At 37.8% G+C, this 24,560-nt stretch overlaps 1 protein-coding gene across 1 annotated transcript in view; it reads right to left on the bottom strand.

Moving 5' to 3' along the window:
- Window positions 1–24,560, bottom strand: part of LOC126259464 (transcription termination factor, mitochondrial) — a 62,457-nt gene that overhangs the window by 3,373 nt on the left and 34,524 nt on the right. The window contains exon 4 of the mRNA XM_049956293.1: window positions 8,488–8,641. Coding sequence (XP_049812250.1) covers window positions 8,488–8,641 — 154 coding nt within the window. The remainder of the gene's footprint in view (window positions 1–8,487; window positions 8,642–24,560) is intronic.

Here is a 24,560-nt window from a genome sequence, read left to right as displayed (position 1 = left end):
GGTTCAGTGTGGGGCAGCGGAAGGGTGAACTGGACTGCGGTAGTCATCATGGGGTTGTGGACAACTACGTCTGCAGTGGGGATGGAGCCTCTCTGTCATTTCTATGCCCCCGGTTAACATACAATACAATGTGCTACCTTCCTGATTAATCAGCATTAATGCTGAGGGCTCATATTTTTAAGATACCTCAGAAAGTTTTGCAATGATCTTGCAACTTTATTTTCTTGCACCTCACAGTTGTATGGGCAGAAGCAGAATATTGTAGTTAAAAATGGATGTGGGTGTGGGAGGGGGAAGTGTTACCATATACGAAATATAGCAATTGTCTAAGTTCTGTGACTAATTTTAGATGGTGGTTTCATATAAACTAAAGTATGCAGTAGGCAATCTTGTCGTTTTCAGTACTTGGTAAATTACTGTAAAAGACATTGGTGCAACAAAGCAGAATATGCAAGCTCATTGTACATATTTACCATTACAGTTCTAGATCAACTATAAAAGTATAAGTGTAAGAGATGTTACTACTAACATTGTTAATTTCATCTGCAATTATTTTTACGATCAATGAACCATACTGTGCAAGAAGAATGGGCACAACCATTTGCACTTGGAGATATGAAATGCATGTTGTGTGACATCCCTGCCTGTGCACTTGAGAAACTAATCCGTGGTCTGAAAAATTTGGAGGCTACTTTGTCAAGCAGTGTTTCATTATTCTAAACATAAGGAGACAGGAAGTTCAGTTTACGTTAGTGCCAATAAACTGACCCTCCATTCTAACTACCTTAAAGTTTCATCCCCTATTTCATGTTCCATTCCTTTCTTTCTCTTGGTACCTTTTGTAACCCCTCTCCATCCACTGACACCTCCCCTCTTATGCTTCGAAGTATTTCTTCTGAAAAGTGCTGGTCTGTTTGGCTGTTCAATAAAGACATAGACTATGTTCCAAAAGTACTCAATAACATTACCAGTCTGGCATCATATGAGGTGTGCAAGAAAAGTAATGAGACTGATTTTTTTATCTACTAAAGTTTTTATTTTCTTCAAATAACGATATTATTCCATTCAAAGTAGTTCCTTTTGGCAGCTATACAATGGCAGACTCATTGTTCCCAGTCTTGGTAGCACTGCTGAAAGACTTCAGCTGGTAGGGCCTTTTAACATGTTCGTCACGTTCTTTCAAATGTTCCCCATAGCCCCAAAATGGCGTTCTTTTATGACATTTTTCAATTTTGGGAAAAGAAAAAACTACAAAGTCTCAGATCAGGTGAGCAGGGGTCTGTGACACAGCAGGACTGCCTTTTGGGGTCAAAAATTCCGTGATGGATGTGGCCACGTGACATGTGGCAATGTCATGGTGCAGCATCCACTTCTACGCAATGTCCGGTGTCACTTGAGTTGTAATTTTCCGGAGCCTTTCAAAGACATCTTTGTAAAATGCTTGGTTGACATTTTGTCCTGGAGGAATGGTCTAACAAGAGCACACACATTTGACATTTTTGTCACCTTCTGAAAGTGAAGATTTTCTTGAGCGAGGTTGATCTTTAACGTGTTTTACGCCTCCCAAAACTGATCTGTGCCAGTGAAAAATTTTTGCTCTTGATAAGGAATGCTTCCATTGGCCTGTTTCAGTGTTTCAAAGATTACACTCATGGATTCCCCATGTTTAACACAAAACATGGTGACATAAAGTTGCTCTAAATTCTGCTGTGCTGTTCCATTTTCATAACACAACCAAAAAACACAACTTCACTGATGACACTCTCAAAAATCGTGCATGGAACCGAAACTCTGCTGAGCATCTGGAAGGGATGAACATGCCTGTCTGCAAAAGCAGAGCAACATAGTATTGCCAGATTGCTTGCATTGTGGTCAGTCTCATTACTTTCTCACACACCTTGTATATCAGATACTTTATGAAGCACTCGCAATTGCTATCAGTCAGTAGATCTGTCAACAGTGTCTGGAATAATGTTATACCTCAACATACTTCTATAGTTTAAGATTACAGAAACAGAGTCACTTTATGTGATCAAGTTTTGTATTCTACTAAACTGATTTACAATAATTTCTAAACAAAGAGCACACAGAAAATCTTCAATGGCTAATTTTGTAGTTGCCAATGACATTGACTCTTAAAAGGTAAGGGAACAGAACTGACCTATGATGAGTGAATGCAGGATTCACCACTTCCTATCAAGATCACTGCCATACTACAGCTGCAATCATGTAACAATTCTTAAATACTGATACAGAAGTTACAAAAATTGCTACATAGGTGAGAACTACCCACGTCATTTTAAATCAAGAGTCAGCCATGGCTTGTAAAATTGCACAAGTTAACAGTGTGTGTGTGTGTGTGTGTGTGTGTGTGGACTGAAACTTGGCTTGTCCTGTCACTAATCGGTACGTCTGGGTTTGTTACACTAAGACATTTCATTCAGCAATGTGATGTGACCCTGTTTCTCCTGGCACTTCGTGCAGCATATGTTAGTCGGGATGACATTCCTTAGTTTGGCACATTATACTATTTGCTCATAGTATAAAGAAACTTTACACACTCAACTGTTCTTTGCACAAAAAGAGGCAGTCTACTGATCTCTCATCACAAGCTTTTAAAAATCAATTGGAATCACAGAAGAGAAAGAAGAGAATTCTCAATATCTCTGTAGGTAGTGGGGAGTGGGCGTGGTAATTACGACGATAAATAATCACTCACTCTCCCATCACTTACTATGAATACTTTTATTCTCACGGTGTATACACAATGCGTGTAGCATAGATTGCATACTACAGAGAACTGACCAGGCACAGATACAGTTGTTCAGTTGTTCTTGCTGTGGTAGTGCAGCGATATTATTGTGGGGGGGGGGGGGGGCGGTAGAGCCAGTGGTTCTTTGTCCCCCACATCTATTATGCAATCACATAACTGATGCATACCACAAATTTGCTAGGGAACAGCATTACAACACCTTGTAGAAAGTGTTTAAAGATTTAGTTCATGAGGAAAGCTCAAAAAAAAAATTCCGTGATTGACAGATGATTTGTATGGGATTCATTGTTTTGTACATCAATAAGCACTTTGTGCCCTATTTATAGGGATGGAGCACCTGATTGGTGGTAAGAACAGTAAAGTTTCTGAAGTTGCACATACTATTATGTCACCAGTTGTAACAGTTATTGATGGAACTGAATGAAGAACATTGAGTCGTTATATACTACTGTGAAGTACATTAGCTATGTCAAAGGGGTATGCCAGGAATGACCTACTACTGTTGAATTTCTCAAGGAAAAATGGAAAGCAAGCATGAAAATTAGAAGATCCAGAATAGATTGCAGACCTCACATTTTAAATAGAGTTGAGTGCAGGCTGTTCTCAGTAAGACACTGCGAGGTGAGAAGTAACTAATTTACGATTTGGTGGGGAAAATGGATGCATTTAAAAAAAATTGCATTGTGGGAGAAACAACTTCTGACAAGGAATACTGTCCATTTACCTAGACTGACTGGTGCTAAAGAAAACTTGAATTCTGAAGAATTCATTGCGTCATTGAAAGACTTACAGGAACAGTTTCCTAAAGATTTTTTGGACATTGCCAGTCTTACATCTGTTTTTGAACTGCTTTTGGTACCATTTATCATTTCACTTGAAAATTCCCCTGTGCACGTCCTTAAGGAACTGATCAATCTGCAATGTAGTTCCCATTTAAAAGACAAATTCTTTTATGTTAAAACTGAACAAGAGTTCTACTTGGGTATTCTTGGGTTGGGTTGTTTGGGGAAGGAGACCAGACAGTGAGGTTATCGGTCTCATCGGATTAGGGAAGGACGGAAGTCGGCCGGGACCTTTGAGAGAAACCATCCCGGCATTTGCCTGGAGCAATTTAGGGAAATCACGGAAAACCTAAATCAGGATGGCCGGACGCGGGATTGAAGCGTCGTCCTCCCGAATGCGAGTCCAGTGTCTAACCACTGCACCACCTCGCTCGGTTTGGGTATTCTTGTTTCAGTCTAATTTCAGTAGGCAATTTTCCAACTTGTGTGCAGCAAGATAGTAGGATCCTGACTGATAACATAGTTATAGACTGTACTCAAGCTGAAACAATTAACATATACTTAATTGTTAACAGACTCTCTGATCATGATGCACAATTAATGGAAATAAACAATATAGCACCTTACAACAGTGAGGCAGGTTCATACAAAGCAGCGAGGCCTAATAATGAGAACAACATTTAGTGTTTTATGAGTAACTTATAAGAGATGCTGTGGGATGAGATGTATATACAAAGACAGAATAATTTCCAAGTCAGTTTATTCCATGGTGAATTTGTGTCAATATTTGAAAGTAGCTTTCCTAAAAAGCTATCCAGAATCCCCATTAAAAAAAGCAAGTAAGCCTGGATAACTAAGGGAATTAAAATATCATGTAAGAGGGGGAGAGAAATTTATATAAAGGCCAGAATAAGTCAAGAACCGAAATTACTTGCACACTACAAAAAGTGTATTATTTTAATGAAAGTAATTAAAATGTCAAAGAAGTGAACATGTTCTGTCAGATGTAAATCATGCAGATAATAAGATTAAAACTATAATGGATACTGTCAAATGGGAGACATAATAGCCAGTCAGTGTACAAAATACCCAAACAATTAAGCTAAATGAATATGTTGTGACTGATCACTCACTAGTTGTGAGTACTTTTACCAATCACTTTCTAAATATAGCAGCAAGAATAAGATTAAATGGTGTGAGTCTACAAAATTTTAGGCAACTACAAGTAGCACAAACACATTTAAGTAAAATTAATAGAATGCTAAAAATTCTAAAAAATAAAAGCTCATTTGGTGTTGGTGGAATTTTAAACAGAATTCTGAAAAATTACTCTTAACTTAATAAGCAATGTCCTCAGTGATACATGTAGTCCATCACTGGCACAGGGAAATTACCCAAATGGATTAAAGTGCATAATTATTAAGACTCTTTATAAGAATGGTGACAAAAAGACTTAAACAATTATTGTCCAGTTTCCCTGATGCCTTCTTTTTCCAAAATATTCGGAAAAGTAATGAACACAAGAGTAGTCTCACATTTCAAAAGGAAAAATTCACTTAGCATATCACAGTTTGGAGTCCAGAAGGGCTTGAGTAAGAGCACTATTTACACATTCATCTACCAAATATTACAGGCCTTAAATAACAAAATACTGCCAGCAGATATCTTTTGTGATCTTTCGAAGGTGTTTGTGCAGATCATGTTACACTCTTGAAAAAAATTAAGTTTTTATAGAATTGATGGATTTGCCCATAACTGGTTTAAATCATACTTAACAAACAGAATGCAAAAAGTTGTGCTAAATAATTCAAACCATTGAACAGGAAGAAAATTTTGATGACTGGAGAGATATCACAAACAGAACCCCACAGGATTCAATTATGATTATATGTGAGTGACCTTCCACTTAACACCCAACAAGCAGAATTGATACTTTTTGCACACAATACTAGCATTATAACAAATCCCATAAGAGAGAAAGCAACAGACGAGATTGTTAATGATGTTTTTCAAAGAATTATTAAGTGGCTCTCTGAAAATGGGCTCTCCCTTGAATTTTAGAAGACACACTTTATTCAGTTCTGTACAACAAGTAGAATTATACCAACAATCAATGTAGTACATGAATAGGAGTCAGTAAATAGGGTGCAATGCTCTAGATTACAATTAAGTTCAGTTACTTTTGTTCTTCATGTAATTACTAGTCTTGGAAACAAATGAATCAGCCTCCTGCTATATTTTGCACATTTCCACTCAATAATGTCTTATGGAATAATTTTCTACGGTAACTCATCACTAACAAAAGGAAGTACTGATTGCACAAAAGTGAGCAATAAGAATAATAATATATGGTAGTCATCCCCAGTCGTCATGTAGCCACATCTTCAGTGAGTTAGGCATTTTAGCTGTACTACCACAAGACATGTAGAACTAATGAAATATGTCATAAATAATCCATTACAATTCAAGAAGAATAATGATTCCAAACTTATAACACTAGAGCAAAAAATGACCTTTATTAGCCATTATTACAGCTGTCGGTAGTGCAGAAAAAAAAGAGTTCAGTATGCAGCAATAAAAACTTTTGATCATTTTCCCAATAGCAAAAATACCTGACAGGTGGCAAAGCAAGTTTTAAATCTAACCTAAAATCATTTCTCATGAGTAACTCAACAGCATAGTTGCATGAGTAGGACTAGAAATTAATGTATTTATTAATTTTAACACTAAAATGTATATCTTAGGAAGGAACACACACACACACACACACACACACTCTCTCTCTCTCTCTCTCTCTCTCTCTCTGCCCCAGTACTCATCACACACAGGCAAACCCACATAAACCACACACAACTAACACCAAATACAATTCAAACTCGCGCGCCTCAGCCAGCAGAACACGCTACGAAACAAATGAACGCCACACAGCCACAACAACACGTAATGGCAGCGAAAACTCCGCCTATGTTTTGAGTAATCGAAAAACTGCATTGCCACACGAACACAGGCAAAGAAGTAAGCCCATTTACTTCGCCAACAAAACAGGAAAACCTACCACAACTTCAAAACTGTAAGTTACAGAAAGAAAACATGATACAATCTTATTTCCGTTCGTAAATACATAACAAATAGAAAATAAATTACGTTTTGCTGTTTGCAGATGACATGTTGTATATTGTGTAGCATAACAGCTACCAAAACAAGAGGACAATAATATAATGTAAGGTATGTTACTTTTCGCCAATTAAGTTATAAATGCAACTTTTACATAATGTTGTAAACGACGAAAATGTTAATATGTTAACAACAAATTTACAGTTAAAAATAAAAATAGAACCCACTGATGATAGCACAAAAGTGCTGAATCATGTATGGGTGAAACAAAAGAAAAAAGGTGTCTTGCATAAGGCGGAACTTCTCATCCCATTTTCTTAGCAAGCACGGAGACAACAAGAAGAACTGCACCAAAAGATGATTATATACATCCTGTAAACTGACCCGTTAAACATCATTTCGATAAAAGAATTATTCAAATGACCTATGGAACATGTATCTAACTAACTAAATAACTAACCAACATTTTTTTTTACCAGGAAAAGTTATCATGTTTTCATAATGAGGTTGCAAACTTGATATTAGCATTTCAATCAATGTACACACCTGAAAGGCTTTCTTTTAATAATAATAATAATTATTATTAATATTATTATGAAACTAAATAAGTATTGATTATGTGACAGTCTCAGTGAAAAAAATCTGCAAAACTGTCTGCATCTGTCTTTGTGCTGACAGTTTGTGCCAGATATAAATTTTATTATGTCTCCAGCTAGCCAAAATTTATTGAATAGTAGTGAAAAATTGGTCTGTTTGTGATCTATGTTATTGAGAAATATGAAATATCAAACCAAGCCCCATGCAAACTGTTCAGTTTTGCACTGCCATCTAATGTGGCACTTTCACAGTCTTCCTATCTTCCCACTCCAACAGCATGGCATACTGGTGGGGAAAGTGCACAGCCATGTGAGAGAAATCCGCACACGTTCGCCGTCCCAGTTTTAAAAGGACAATTTGAACAAGTTACAAGTTTGTGGTTATTGAGTACTCACATTGCTGACACCTGTCCAAATACAAAAACTGTTTGCAGGTTTTGGAAACAACATTCTCAGGAACACTACAATCACTACTAACAAGTTATGGGTTTATTTTATGACACACGACAGCTCTCAGTAGGTTCAGGAGGCATGTTATCATACAAATAAAGTGAGATTTTAAAAATATGCAAACAAAGCTATTGTGACTGATTACACTAGGGTGCCAGCCACACATCAATGCCTGAGAGGTCACCTAGTGACCGTAAACTATCAGAAAAGGGCCTGCATCATCTTACAAAAAAATCTTATTCTCAAGAAAACTGAGAGGACTTCTCTCCTAGTGGAAGCTTAGCCATGACTTCCCACAATTTGACAATAATTTTTGCAGGTCTCTTAGTGGTGACTATACTGAAGGAGAAGACAATAATTTTACATGATAAAAAAGTTTTTACAGTCTTGGTCATTATCAGGCAACAAATTACATTAAGCACATTATTAAATATCCTAAATTTTGAATCCTGTTTGCTACATTCCAAATTTACTTAACATATCTGCAATGTATACAGCTTCTCTGTTGATTTAGAACTCCGGCTCTCCAAAATCGCACTTTCCTGGAGTTTTTCTGCTTCACTCAAGCTTTGCTTTAGCTCAAGAAAACGTTTTGTGATATAAATGATTTCTCATCAGTAAATATTTTACATTGCTTTTGTCTTCCATCTGACATTTTAATTTTGACAGTTGTTGAGTAATAGTGCTTTATACATATAACACAGTTTACAATAATAAAGAAGATTGTTGCTATAGCTAATGGCCAGAACCTACAAAAATTAAAAATAGTTACACTTGAAATGTCTGGGGAACACAACGTGCCATCCATGGTTTGATTTTTGGAACTTCTGCTGTTTTTGCTTGGCTCAGTCGATTTTTTATTGCAGTTATACTGTGTCGAAAAATCCACAGATCTTTCAAAATATCTTCAGGCTGGATCCCTGCATCTGTAAGGTAAAGAAGACAATAAAGAGAAACACATTATTTTCCATAAACAATTTCCTGCAGTGATTTCAACAGCTGACAACATAGCATTGCTGTGGCCTTGGCAGGTGGAAATAATAATTTAATAAACCAATGGAAAATCCAGGATGGAATTTAACAATGTTATGAGAAGGAAAATTGCTACTCACCATATAGTGGAGACGCTGATTCGCAGATAGGCACAACAAGAAGACTGTCGCAATATAAGCTTTCGGCCATCAAGGCCTTTGTTGAAAACAGACGAAACACACACACACACACACACACACACACACACACACACACACACGACTGCAGCCTCTGATAGCTGAAGCCACACTCCGAGCAACAGCAGCAGTTCATGATGGGACTGGCAACTGGGTGGGGGTAAGGAGGAGACTGGGGCAGAGAGGGAGAGGGAGTGCAGGGTAGGGGTGGGGGATGGTGAAGTGCTGCTTGCTGGGGAGCGCATGTCGTGGGCATGACAACCAACAAACAAGCTGTCTGTCCACATGAATGGCCACCAACAAACTGTGGCCAAGAAATAAGTGGACCGCCCTGTAGCTGAGCACGCTGCCTAACACGACGTCCTTCATTTCAATGACTGCTTCACAGCCTGTACCATATGGATCCTTCCCACCAACACCAGCTTTTCTGAAGTGCGCAGGAGAGACTTCTCCCTGCAATATATCCTATGTTCCCATAACCCTCCTGGCATCAACCTTCATTAGTCATTTCTCTCAGCCATCCAGTCTCTTCCCTGTTCCTATTCTAGCACTACACAACCCTCATTCCACTAATGGAGCCAGTCTTTTTACTTCTCTCCTTTTCCGCAATCTCCCCCCCCCCCCAGCTCTCCCCCCCCCCCTTCTAACCACCCGACTGTACCTAGCTGCCCTACCCTCTCTCCATCTTGTCGTCGTGCACTCCCAAGCAGCACTGCCCCTGCCCCTACCCTTCTATCCCTCCCCCTCCCCACCCCAGTCTCTTCCGTAACCCCACCCAGTTGCCACTCTCATCATACACTGCTGCTGTTGCTCGCAGTGTGGCTTCAGCTGCCAGAGGCTGCAATCACGTGTATGAGTTGCATTTGCATATGTGTGTGTGTTTGTGTGTGTGTGTGTGTGTGTGTGTGTGTGTGTGTGTGTTTCTGTTGTCTATTTTTGACAAAGGCCTTGATGCCCGAAAGCTTATACGGTGACACAACAATTGTGCCTACCTGCGACTCAGCATCTCTGCTATATGATGAGTAGCAACTTTCCTTTTCATAATATTGTTACAATTTAAGAAAAGGACAGAAAAATTTATATTTAATGCCCTACTGATGATGAGTTTGTTAGAGGCAGAACACAAGTTCAAATTGATCAAGGATGGTGAAGGAGATTAGCTGTACATTTTCTAAAGAAATAGCCAGGACAGTCAACGTATGGAATCTAGGAAATAGAATGTGTTACGCACCTTGCTGACACATATAGTGCAGCCTGACTTTTAAACAGCTCTTCCAGATTACAGTACATTATACATCAATTCAGGGCAGTTCTTGATTCTGACAAAAATCACAGAGGTATGTCAGTAAATTCCACCAGACAAAACCTGCAGCATCATTGCTATTGTATCTTGAGGTGGGAAGTGAAATCATTTCAAATCCCGAATTGAAAAAGGTTGATGTTGTTTAGAAAGATAGGAATAAAGTGACTGTGATGAGAGACAGTGAAGCATAGTGAGCAAGTAAAATAGAAATGAAGATTTGTGTGGTGAAATACTTTCGCTACAAGCTGATACTGCTGGCAGGCATCAATCACATGACAGAAGAAGTGCACACCAGAACACAGCAGGATTGGCAGATTTGCAGCTGAGCAGCTAGCTAACTGAAGAGAGGCTGGACAGCTTCTGTAGAAAGCAGTGGCCTGTTTTCTGATATTGCTCAGTACCCTCTACAAGCATGCAGTTCAACATGTCTGATCTGCCACAAACAATGAAAGAAAAGTTCAGTTTATTTTGTTTGGTGCTTGCCAGTGTTAAAAAATTGTCAGTAATTCAGCAATGGTAAAGGGTCAATGATATGGTACATTAAAGTAGCAGTTCAGAACTATGGCATGGTGCATGTACAGAAAGTAATGGTGTTTCAGTTGCAAAGGTTAATCAACGATTTCCAGTTGAGGGATTGAAGTTGGAACAGAAACTCATTAGTGGCTGAAATTATGGGGTACAGTTTTACTCTTGACAAAACAATGATCGAATGCTTTTAATTGTTTTAATTTAGCATCCCTAAATCAGAGTGAAGTAAATGACTAAAAAACAGTGAAAGCTGATGTTAAATTGGCACTGTTCCCTGAAAAGCAAACACAAAATAGCAAGTGGTACATGAGGAAAATGACCCGGAAAGCATTAAGGAAATGTCTGCAAAACTAATATCACAATGACACAACAGTATGACAACATAAGTAATTTGGCTAACAATCTCATCAATAAAACTGATCAATGATCTAGTAACATCAATCAGGAAACTGACCAACAATCTGATGACATAAATTGTTTGGCTAGTGAACTCTAAAGCTTCAAACCTGAAGTTAGCACAAAGTTAGAACATGAGGCTTCTGATTTAAAGGAAATTTGGGAAAAAGATTTGCAGCTGTTTGGCAATAAAATTGAGGAAACAGTTTCTCAAGTTGATACAAAATGTAAAAAGTCCTCAGAAGATGTAAAAAGTGAATTAAAAGAAGGTATTAAATTGGTAGCTCATTAAAGGAAAGTGAAGGAAGAGATACTAAGTGGTGATGTATACGAAGTGGAGCAGAAAGTTACTGCTGTTGAGTTACTATGTAAAAATAAGCATGATATTCTTCATTGTAAAATAACTGCTGAAAGAAACAAATGTGAATATTTTGAAAAATATGGTTGGCTCATGAGGATGTTGTGGAAACTACTGTAGTTGATTTGTCAAGTGAATACTGTACACAGCAGTTTGCATGCACATGATAGCAAGCTGTCTAATGCAAAGAAGAATTTTAGAATAGGTACTAGCAATGTTGATTGTAAATTTGTAACTGAGACATCTGAAGTGGCTTATATTACTAACAGACTATTTTTGACATTTTGTCACCCTGGTAATGTTCATACAAATGAGTTTTTGGAATGATTTGAAAACCTTTTGCCTAGATTATGGACTGACTGACAAAAGGTGGGTTTTATTACTTTATAATTGTTGGGACCAAGAACTTGAAGGAATACTGCCATTGAACAGTGTGAAACTTTGGAAAAGTTTTAGGGGGCATTTTTCAATGAATTTACTGGGGTAATGAAAAGCAAATGGAGTTGCAAAACAGTTTCTGCATTGGAGGCCAATTGAATCCTCAGAGGGAAAAATGTAAAGAAATTTGCTTTGAAGAGGTAACAAATCTGTCTTACTTAACTATTAAATTGGAGCCAGGGCAAATTATAACAGATTTAGACAGGAAATTACCAATGAATTGGAGACAGAAAATTATTGCAGCTTCCAGAGATGATGTGTGAAAGTTTATTAATTATTTACAAGGAGCACAAAAACTGGTGCATGAAGAGTAATGGGCAAATTGACATTTTAGTAGGTGCGGAACTGTAGGAAACAGGCAAAACATTAATGGCAACAGGATGAGAGTATATTGAATTAATAACAATGGAAAAAGGTGGGGGGGTGGCAAGAAGTTAGTGCAATGTTTCACCACCTAGGCAAAATGGCAGAGGTCAAGGAACTATAGCTGTAAAATGCTCTCACCTTTATGTGACAATGTGGATCTACATCCTATGCACCATGAGAGGATTAGAGTTCAAAACAGTACAGGCTTACAGAATACAGGAAAATAAATACCCTTTGTAGGTTGCTAGCATCTTCAGAATGGGAGGAGAAGTTTGTATCTGCTTTCTGAATGTAGGAACAATGAAGAAATGAAATCTAAAAACAAAGGAGGGAATGATATAGCTAAGGAAAAACATATACATGAAATGGAAAGGTGACACGGGATGGGGCAACTCTAATGTGAGAGAATTAAATATACACCTTAATACACTACCATCAGCAGAAGGGGTCAATGAAGAAAGTAATGAGGAAGATAGTGTACACACAATGAAACAGAGGAAGAATCTGATCACAGAAGCAGGAAAAGCAGACAAAATGGAGGAGTGCAGAACTTAGAGAAAAAGAATTTAGAAGTCGCACTGAAGGAAGCAGAAGGTGGGTTACTTACATATAAGGAATATGTGAAAGAGGATGAAGGTGCTGATTGTCAGTTGCTATATGGAGATAGTGAAGACAATGATGTAAAATGAAAAGTGAGGAAGAAGTTCTGGAGATTCAGAATGAAAGAGAGATGTCAGATTTTGTGAATTATTTTGATTTGTCCTTATAGGACATAATGACTAAGGTTTGTACAAAACAGAATGGAAACAATCTTACAAATATGTGTGTTAAATCCACGGATGGAGAACAATTTGATAGATGGAAAATTCTGTTTGAGTGAAAGGTGAAGATGAAAAGGTAGGACAAACTATAATAAATATTAGGGCTGTTCAACAAGTGTCTGACCTTATTTTTATTAATGAAACTAACAATGGTATTGGGGCATACACATTCTCTATGTTTACATCCCTGATTTTTTACATGACTGCAGAAACCAGTTGCTGGCTAACTGTTGACAAGTGAACACTTGTAAATAGCAGCCACTGGATTTTGTGTTGTGTACAAAATTACAGAAAAAGTGGAATGATGTTATTGCATCAAATTTTGTTTTAAGCTGATTGATTCTCAAGTTGAAACAATCCTCAACATTCAACACCTGTTTGGGGATGAAGCAAGGGGTACCACCAGATAAAGGACTGGTACAACCACTTCAAAGATGGCTGCTCATCAGTGAAGAGTGAAGCACATTCAGACAGGCCCTCAGCATCCACTAATGAGTTTTTTATAGATCACATAAGGACCCTAGTGATGCAAGATAGATGAATCAAGATCAGAGAGCTTGCAGATGAGGATAAAATTAGTATTGGATCCATTAATTCCATGTTCATGGGACATTTGGACCTCTGTAGTTTCTCATCAAAACCTGTGCCAAAGCTGCTAACAATGAAGCCGAAGCAATTTCATTCAGAAGTTACACAGGACATGCCAGATACTGTGAAAAGTAATCCCAATTATCGCAACACAGTCATCACTGGTGATGAGTCCTAGAATTATGGGTATGACCCAGAAACAAAGTTCCAGTCATTGCAACGGAAGTATCCGTCATCCCCAAGTCCCAAAAATGCGAGGCAGACCCACAGCAATGTTAAAGTCATGTTGTCCACCTTTTTTGACTGCAATGATGTGGTCCATCAAGAGCATGCTGCAGAATGTACTAATATCAATAAGTACTGCCAAAAGGTTCTGTGTTGCCTTCATGAAGCAGTGAGACACAAATGGTTGCACTTGTGTGAAGCGGGCACTTAGCACCTTCACATCGATAATGCACCCACTTACTGTTCTCCATTAATTCAGAATTTTTTGACCAAACACAACTCGGCTGTGATTTGACAGCCTTCCTATCCCACTGAACTAGCACCAAATGATTTCTGGCTTTTCCCTCAACTGCAAAAAACTGTGAAAGGAACCAGACATCAGAACAGAGGAAGACATTTTGCAGAATTCACTACAGCAGCTGCGCATCATACCAAAAGAGGCTTTCCAGATATGCTTCCTGCAGTAGCAGCAGTGTTGAGAGAGGTGTGTAGAAGTTGAAGGGGAATACTTTGAAGGTGATTAGTCTCAAACAACTGTATCTAAATAAAGATTGGTTTTATACATAAATGTCAGATACTTTTTGAATAGCCTTGTGTGTTAGTGGAAAGTGAGGAAACACTGTCCTTACTGAATAAGAGCAGTGATCGGAGTATGGTAACACAAAAATATGTAAATGCTTTCCCCGAAAAGAAATCTATGGTCATTACACCTGTATCTGGAGTGTAAATAATAGTCACTCCATGGAAAGTGAAAAAAAAAAGTCCGTGAATTATGAAGTAATTTTACCAATGTCAGTCAGTTGTACCACAATTTTCTGATAATTCCAAGTTTAACTGTTAACATGCCAGTATGTATAAATTTCTTTAATAAATATAAAGGGATTGGATTTCAACACAATTCTGTAATTTTAGAGATAGATGGAAAGAAAGTGACTATACCATTTTTGGGTGGAAAGAAACTGACACAGGAGGAAAGGGATGGCATACAAGTAAGATATTGCAGGAAAAAGCAAATATTTGTGGATGCTGAATAAACTAAATGGAAGAAGTACATTCTCCAGGAATAGAACCTGGGGTAAGGGCCTCAGGAGACATGCATCCTTTGCAATATCAGGTCACTGACAACACTATCCAGGTGCTCAAGTTATTAGAAATACTACACTTTCTTTTCATGTTGTCAGTCTTCTTCTTCTTCTTCTATCATTCTGAACTGCACCTGTCATCGTTAATATCCTTCACTGTTGGGGGATATATTGATGGGAAATGAGCAACAGAGCTAATTTGTAACCAGATGTGAGAAATTATAGCGAATTTTGTCAAAAGAATAACGGATATATTTCGAGAGAAAAGTTTTCAGTGCAGAAATAAATATGCAAAAGGAACCTGGCAATGACATTTGTAATGGTTTATAGGTAATATGTAGTGGTTCTTGACACCTAAACAAATGAGTAAAGAGTATGCATAAAACAGAATGTGGTATTTTGAGACACATACTGTGATGTTTTAGAGAATACCTGTTGAATAATCTGTTAAAAGAGTAACCAGTGTTGTTGTAAAGCAAATAGTGATGCAGGAAGAATGTGACAATGGGAGAATATTACATGGTGATTATAAGATGTTGACTTTAGGAATTCGGGGAGAAAGTAAGATAGATAACAGAAGTTTTTATTTATTAACATGAACTGCATGAGTGAAAGTGAAGAAGAGAGAGAACACGGTGAGAAATTTTGTAAATAATGTTTATGTTTTTTATGTATAATACAGTTCTCTCTTAGCTGGAAACTTATAAATGAGAAGATGTTTGAGGGGCAATATTGCTTGTCCACCATGTACAGGGTTATTACAAATGATTGAAGCGATTTCACAACTCTACAATAACTTTATTATTTGAGATATTTTCACAATGCTTTGCACACACGTACAAAAACTCAAAAAGTTTTTTTAGGCATTCACAAATGTTTGATATGTGCCCCTTTAGTGATTCGGCAGACATCAAGCCGATAATCAAGTTCCTCTCACACTCGGCGCAGCATGTCCCCAACAATGAGTTCGAAAGCATCGTTGATGCAAGCTCGCAGTTCTGGCACGTTTCTTGGTAGAGGAGGTTTAAACACTGAATCTTTCACATAACCTCACAGAAAGAAATCGCATGGGGTTAAGTTGGGAGAGCGTGGAGGCCATGACATGAATTCCTGATCATGATCTCCACCACGACCGATCCATCGGTTTTCCAATCTCCTGTTTAAGAAATGCCGAACATCATGATGGAAGTGCGGTGGAGCACCATCCTGTTGAAAGATGAAGTCTGCGCTGTCAGTCTCCAGTTGTGGCATGAGCCAATTTTCCAGCATGTCCAGATACACGTGTCCTGTAACGTTTTTTTCGCAGAAGAAAAAGGGGCCGTAAACTTTAAACCGTGAGATTGCACAAAACACGTTAACTTTTGGTGAATTGCGAATTTGCTGAACGAATGCGTGAGGATTCTCTACCGTCCAGATTCGCACATTGTGTCTGTTCACTTCACCATTAAGAAAAAATGTTGCTTCATCACTGAAAACAAGTTTCGCACTGAACGCATCATCTTCCATGAGCTGTTTCAACCGCGCCGAAAATTCAAAGCGTTTGACTTTGTCATCGGGTGTCAGGGCTTGTAGCAATTGTAAACGGTAAGGCTTCTGCTTTAGCCTTTTCCGTAAGATTTTCCAAACCGTTGGCTGTGGTACGTTTAGCTCCCTGCTTGCTTTATTCGTCGACTTCCGCGGGCTACGCGTGAAACTTGCCCGCACGCGTTCAACCGTTTCTTCGCTCACTGCAGGCCAACCCGTTGATTTCCCCTTACAGAGGCATCCAGAAGCTTTAAACTGCGCATACCATCGCCGAATGGAGTTAGCAGTTGGTGGATCTTTGTTGAACTTCGTCCTGAGGTGTCGTTGCACTGTTATGACTGACTGATGTGAGTGCATTTCAAGCACGACATACGCTTTCTCGGCTCCTGTCGCCATTTTGTCTCACTGCGCTCTCGAGCGCTCTGGCGGCAGAAACCTGAAGTGCGGCTTCAGCCGAACAAAACTTTAAGAGTTTTTCTACGTATCTGTAGTGTGTCGTGATTATATGTCAATGAATGGAGCTACAGTGAATTTATGAAATCGCTTCAATCATTTGTAATAGCCCTGTATGTGAATGTACATAAAGATACTGAAATGAACAGGTAACCTCAGCTTATAATGTTGTGTTTCATTTATGTAAATCTATGATTTTCTGGGATTTAATTTTTGTGTAAAATTGCAAACAAAAGTTTAAAGTGGATTTCAGAAGCTATTTAAGTAATACTAAAAAATGGTTGCACTAGTAAGGCCGGTATTACACTATCAAATTTCTTTGTCAAAGATTTGATCAAAGATGTGATCCAATATTCCGTCCAATATATTTGACAAAGATCTTTGACGTAGCGCTACAAGGGGTATTACACTGTCATCAAATTTTTCGTCAAAGTTCAAGATGGCTGACAACAACTTGTTATTAACCACAGCAGTTCTACTTACTCCAATTGCATTGTGTGCACATGCGGAAAAGAAGTGGGGGGAAAAAATGGAACCATACATACGAGGTTGACAGTCTTAAAAGTCCTGGGATTACAACTTGATAATAAATTCAGTTGGGAGGAGCACACCACAGAACTGCAGAAACGCCTTAACAAATCTGTATTTGCAATTCGAGTGTTAGCAGACATAGGCAACATAAAAATTAAAAAGCTTGCATACTTTCATTCCATAATGTCATATGGGATAATATTTTGGGGTAAATCTTGAAGTCAAACAAAAGTTTTCAAGGTCCAAAAGCGTGTAATATGTATTATTTGTGGAGTAAATTCACGGCCCTCCTGCAGAAACCTCTTCAAAGAACTGGGTATACTAACTACTGCCTCTCAGTATATTTACTTCTTAATAAAATTTGTCGTAAATAATATATCTCTTTTTCCAACAAACAACTCAGTTCATACATACAATACCAGGAACAAAAATGATCTGCACAAGGACTTAAAAGCACTTACTTTAGTTCAAAAAGGGGTCCACTATTCAGGAACACTCATCTTTAATAATTTGTCAGGAAACATAAAAAATTTAGTTAGAAATAAAGATCAGTTTATCAGTTTAAAAGGAGCCTGAAAGACTTACTAATGGCCAACTCCTTCTACTCCATTGGCGAAATTTTTAATAGAAACAAATGATGTATTGTATTTATTCATACTATTAGTATTTTTATTTCAGCTTAAAAAAATTGACATGTTCCACATCCACGAGGATCTCCTCCGCACGGATCTATGGAACGAAAAACTAATCTAATCTGGGTGAAGCCGTGGGTTTTACGACGACACGATAAAAGCATTCAACAAAACTTGTTACGTGAGCTTACAGTGGAAGACGTCAAGTCGTACATCAATTACTTAAGAATGGATGAGCATACATTTCTGTATGTGCTCAATAAAGTGTATCCTCATATCACAAAGCACAATTTTCACTTAAGAACTGCTACATCTTCAGAAGATGGGCTCACTATAACACTCCGATTCCTTGCTACAGGAGAGGGTTATGTTAGGTTAGGTTAGGTTAGGTCAGGTCTCCAATCTTATTAATCTATTTTTGTATTCAGGGTGCCTCATGTTGTAAAGCGCCTCATCAGCTTCAGACGTCTCTATTAATTCTGTAGTTGTCGGCACACACCAATTGTATTTACCGGCAATGGTTATAAAAACACTACAGACGACAGAACGCTGCAGCGATGCTAGCGCTCCATGTGGAAACATGTCACATTGCAGTGAACAGAAGACAAGCGGTTTCTTTGATCAAATATACAGCGAGGCCCTAGATTTGATCAAATATTGGACGACATTTGACAAAGTCCCTATTACACTATCAAATATCTTTGACAAAGATATTGGACAAAGATATTTGACAAAGAAATTTGATAGTGTAATACCGGCCTAACCTAATTTTTTAAGAAGTTATTTGTATTCTCACTTTGAGAGTAATAATTCCAATTTAACATGCCATTTGGGAGCACTAGCACATTAAATTCTCCATTCATTCAAATCTCTTTAGAGAGAGGGAAAAAATAGTTGTAATTTGTATATTTCAGAAACTACAACAGAAGTTTTAGAAAAAGAATATACAGTAACTTTTACTTTGCAACGTTAGACAGTAATAAATTGTAGACTTAGAAGGTCTTAGCAAGACAAATATATATGAAAACAAGTGCTTTGATTGTCAATAAAACATGAGATAACATGTCATGGGTGCCATACAAACTAAATGTGCCACAAAAATATAATGAAGATAAACACTGGATACAGTGTAAAAGCCAAGGAATATTTTAGATGCCAAACAGTAAATAATGTGTTCAGAGCTTTTTTAAAAAAAAAAAAAAAAAAAAAAAAAAAAAAACGCGATAGAAGTGTCTCTTCACAAGTAGGACTTAAAGTCATAAACTAAATAGTGTTTGGATGCCCATTATATCTACATCTATATCTACATCTACATATATACTCTTTAAACAACTGTGAAGTGCATGGCAGAGGGTTCAAATGATTGTACCAGTTATTAAGTTTCTTCCCATTCAATTCACAGAAGAAGAAGAAGAAGAATCTGGTACTCATGATTCCTACATGAGCGATATGTACAGATTTATAGTATATTATTACAGTCATGATTTAAAGGTGGTTCTTGAAACTTTGTGAGTAGGCTTTCTCAGTATACTTTACATCTGTCTTCAAGAGTTTGCCAGTTCAGTTTCTTCAGCATCTCTATGACACTCTCACACAGGTCAGACAAACCTGTGATCACTAAGGTTTCCCTTCACTGTATACATTCAATATCCCATATCAGTCCTGTATGGTACAGACCCCACACACTTGAGCAATATCCTAGAATGGGTCCCACAATAGATCTGTAAGCAATCTTCTTTGTAGACTGATTGCATTTCCCCAGTATTTCTACCACTTGCATTACCCATGACTGGGCATGTGTGATCATTCCATTTCATATTCTTACAGAGTGTTACATCCAGCTATTTGTATTAGTTGGCCTATTCCAGTTGTGACACATTGATATTGTTGTTATAGGATACTATGTATTTCTGTTTTGTGAAGTGCACAATTTTATATTTCTGAATATTTACTTCAAGTTGCCAATTTTTGCACCACTTTGAAATCTTATCAATATCTAACTGAATATTTATGCACCTTCTTCCAGACGGGACCTCATTACAGATAACGGTATCATCTGTAAAAAGTCTGAAGTTACTATTAACATTGTCCACAAGGACATTAATATGAACAGCAAGGGTCCCAACACACCTCCCTGGGGCACACCTACATCTAATGATGACACTCCATCCAAGTTACGATGCTGTGTCCTCCATATCAAAAACTGCTCAACCCAGTCACAAATTTCACTTGATACCCCATATGATTGTACTTTTGACAATAAGCATAAATGTGATACTGAGCTTTTCTGAAATCAAGAAATACTGCATCGACCTAACTGCTTTGGTCCAAAGCTTTTAGTAGTATGTCATGTGAGAAAAGTGAATGTTGGGTTTCACATCATTGATGTTTTCAGAATCCATAATATTTGGCATAGAGGAGGTCATTCTGTTTCAGATATATTATTATGTTTGAACTCAGAATATGTTCTAACAGTATAGAACAAATCAATGTCAAGCATTTTGCATGCTAGTTTTGTGGATCAATTCTACTACTCTTCTTTAGATGAGGGTGACCTGTGCTTCCTTCCAACTACTGGGCAGGGTTTTCTGTTTGAGTGATCTACATCAGATTATCGTTAGAAGAGGGGCTAGCTCAGCCACAAACTCAATATAGAATCTGATAGGAATTCTGTCGGGTCCTGAAACTTTGCTCAGTTTCAACGATTTCAGCTGTTTCTCAAGACTACTGACACTTAACACTTACTTCACACATCTTTTCAGTGGGACGAGGGTTAAATTGTGCTAATTCTCCTGGGTTTCCTTTTGTAAAGGAACATTTGAAAATTGAGTTAAACATTTCAGCTTTTGCTTTGCCACCCTCAATTTCAGTTCCTGTCTCATTCACTACGGACTGGACACTAGCTTTGGTGCCACTACCAGCCTTTACATGTGACCAGAATTACCTTGGGTTCTGTGGAAGATCACTTAAAAATATTCTGCTATGGTAGTCATTGAAAGCATCTCGCATTGCTCTCTTGACATCCAAATGTGTTTTTGCGTTCGGCATCTCTCTACCTATAGCCCTATGCATTGTTTTATACCCATTTTGCAGTAATCTCTGTTTCTTTGGAAGTTTCTTTACAGTGACTGTATACCATGGAGGTTCCTCCCCAGTATGAACTGTTCTACTGGTTACATATCTATCCAGTGCATGGTAAACTATTCTTTTAAACTTGAGCCATAGTTCCCTACATGCTCTTGCCCTGTGCTGAAAGTTTTCAAGTTCCTCTTCAAGATATAACACTATTGATCTTCTATCTCGTTTACTGAACATATATATTTTTGCTAGGTTTCATTGTACTTTGGTAATCACTGTTGCCACAAAAGTGCTACAGTCACTAATACCAGTTTCAATGTGGACGTCCTCAAAGAGGTCAGGTCTGTTGGTTGCCATTAGGTCCAATATATTTTCATCATAGGTGGGACTCCTAACAATCTGTGTAGTTTTCAGAGAAGACATTCAGTAATGTTTCACAGGATGTCTTATCTGGCCCACCACAAACAAAACTGTACTTCTCCCGATTAACTGTTTGATGATTTAAGTCTCCACCAATGATTACAATATGATTGGGGAACTTACATACAAGTGAACTGAGGTTTTCTCTAAAGTTTTCTGTTACATGATAAGATGATTAAATTGGGCAGCATAAGGATCCAGTTATCATTATATGCCCACCCCTGATACTGAGTCTTGCCCAGACAATCTCACATGCAGCTTTAATTTCTACCTTGGTGGATTTGAGTTTCTCGTCAACTGCGACCTCCATTTCCCATTTGTCTATGCTTTCGATATATTACTTAAATTTTCCCCAAAAATCTCAATGCTGTCAATTTCAGGTTTCAACCAGCTTTTTCTATCTAGTGTTATATGAGAGTCACTGATTTTCTGGAGTGCTTTAAACTCTGGCACTTTGTTGTGCATGCTTCAGCAGTTAACTACTACGATTTTAATACTCTCACCTGTAGGGGGCATTCTTTTGGACCTCACACTTACACTTCTCGGTCTCCTACAGCTGTCGTTATCTGGACTGGATGAAGAGTTGCCTAATCTGAAAAACCCACACAAAGTCAGCTACCTAGGTAGCAGCATCTGATGTGTAATGCACATGTGATCCATTCTCAACTCTACAGCCTAGCTTGTCACAGAACCTTCAAATTCTCTGTTCACTCCTTCCATTCGACTTGGAACCAGGGGGGCCATGATCAGTTCTGGGGACGAAACTAAAAATTATGAGCTTTGTTGATACTCTATGTGGAAGGCTGGTCTTCTCAACCTTCTCTGTGAGTTTCAGGAATGATCCAAACATGACAATGGTTCACAGATAACAGGCATCATTTGTTCCAACATGCACAATAATCTACAGTTGGTTGTACCCTGTTCCTTCAATGACAGTTGGAACAGCTTCTTCAACATGCTGAACGAGGTCCCCGGACATACACACCAGGTGTTCTTTCCTGCCCCTTGCTGCCATTTCCCTAAGGCATACCACTATTCACTGTATATTTGAACTGCTGATCATTAATAGACCCTACCCTTTTGCATTTGTCTCCTCTTGATGCAGGGCAAAGCCGGTTTCTCCAAAACAGGTGAAGTCAGGCCCACTAGTTCAGTTTCAATGAAATACAGCACCTCGAACTTGTTGGTTTCAGGGATCGGTATAACACCCTGAGTCCTTCCTGGTTCATATCTATGGATGAGCAATGATATATCTCGTACTTCCGGCAGAGGAGTCAGGATCCACAGGAGAGGATAGTACTTGAGGTATCTTTGTTACCACAAGTACATGACTCTCGGAAGCTCTTCCGACACATCAATTCACAGCAGCTGCTAATCGTTTGACAGCAGTCAGGGTGATTTCCGGTTGCTTATGTACATCAAGCAACTCATCTTGTGTTTGAGAACAGCATTCAAGCAGGGTTGCATTGAGGCTGTTTCAATGTATTACAAGGCAATGAACAAATAACTTTATACTAAGCCAGTTGATTATCTTTTAATATTTTGAGCTAAAAAATTACTAATTCTTTACAATAATTGAAGCAAATACACAAAATAAGATTTCTATTAAGCAACAGAAAAACCTGTGGCAAAAATTATTAATTTCCTTAAACTTTTTGAGGTTGATTATAGTTGTTACCAAACTTGAAAATAGAGATTATTTATGATAAATGTAGATGATGTATATCTTCTTTAAGGGAAAACTAGAAATAACTATGTTATTTTCAATATCTGCTACAATAAATAAATCACAAACACTCATTTAATATAAATTAAATTATGCACAGGACAATAGTAACTTCAAAAAATTTCCAGAAATATATGTTTATTTGCATTGATATGCACTGAAATACGGGGTGATCTATTCTTTGGCAGTAACTGTGAATTAAAAACACTGTTTTGCTATGGAATAAATTATCCAAAACACTTGTACCAGAAACTAACAAAAATATTCAAAAATATAGTTATGTAAGCATTCAAAAATTCTAAAAAATAACCTATTTCTCACCTAATTGTACAATGAAATTAGAAAATGATTGTTGTGAATGAGGATAGGCGTACTGTTCTCTAAAATTAAAAAAAAAGTTTAAGCCTGCAACTGACGATAACAGTATGAGTTTATCACAGCACTTGCAAATATCTGAAATTTCACAATACAAATGAGTACTGATGCAATCAATGAAAGTGTATGCAGAAGCAATGCGAACAGTAAAATACACAAATCTAGACTTTCAAATTGGCACATGTATCTTGCACACATGGCCGAACAGAAAGGAAAATTCCGAAGTCAGGTTTCACATATAAATAAATATGCAAACTGCATGGATTTTTTACTTGGCTCATTCTATGCCAACTCTACGCTGGCATGCTGAAGATGGATATTATGTGAGTTTCTCTCAGTCAAAATTGCCTGGAGCAGCTGACATGCACAGTGATCAGGAAAAGGGGGGGGGGGGGGGGGGGCTATCAGTACTTGAGGTAATAAAGAACAAAACTTCATTGAAACATGAGGAGGGAAAATCAATTTCAACTTAATACTTAGAACTCAACAATATATTAATGTGCTGATGGGAAATTAAATGGTATTTCAATAACATTGATTTTTGTAAAAAAAATGTAACTAGTTCAAAAATAACTGTCAATTTGTGAAAGACACTAAGAAAAATCAATAAAGTATATGACATGTTTAGCTTATACAGCTGCCAAGCCCAGATGTATAAATTTAGGGTTGAAACAATTTTTATGTATGATTTTTGTGGTTTGAAAGCTTCAATGTTCTGCTTCATTTATGTAATTATTAAAATTTTCTATTGAAATTTAAGATTCACAGCTGGTGTGTGGCGCAGCAAGATGCAGTCAGATTCATCTCTGTGGCTATGATGTCTTGCCAAATG

The sequence above is a fragment of the Schistocerca nitens genome, chromosome 5 (genome assembly GCF_023898315.1).
Source record: "Schistocerca nitens isolate TAMUIC-IGC-003100 chromosome 5, iqSchNite1.1, whole genome shotgun sequence".
NCBI classification, from domain to species: Eukaryota; Metazoa; Arthropoda; class Insecta; order Orthoptera; family Acrididae; genus Schistocerca; species Schistocerca nitens.
Note: the sequence above shows the minus strand (reverse complement) of the source record. Positions and strands in the feature narration are given on the sequence as shown.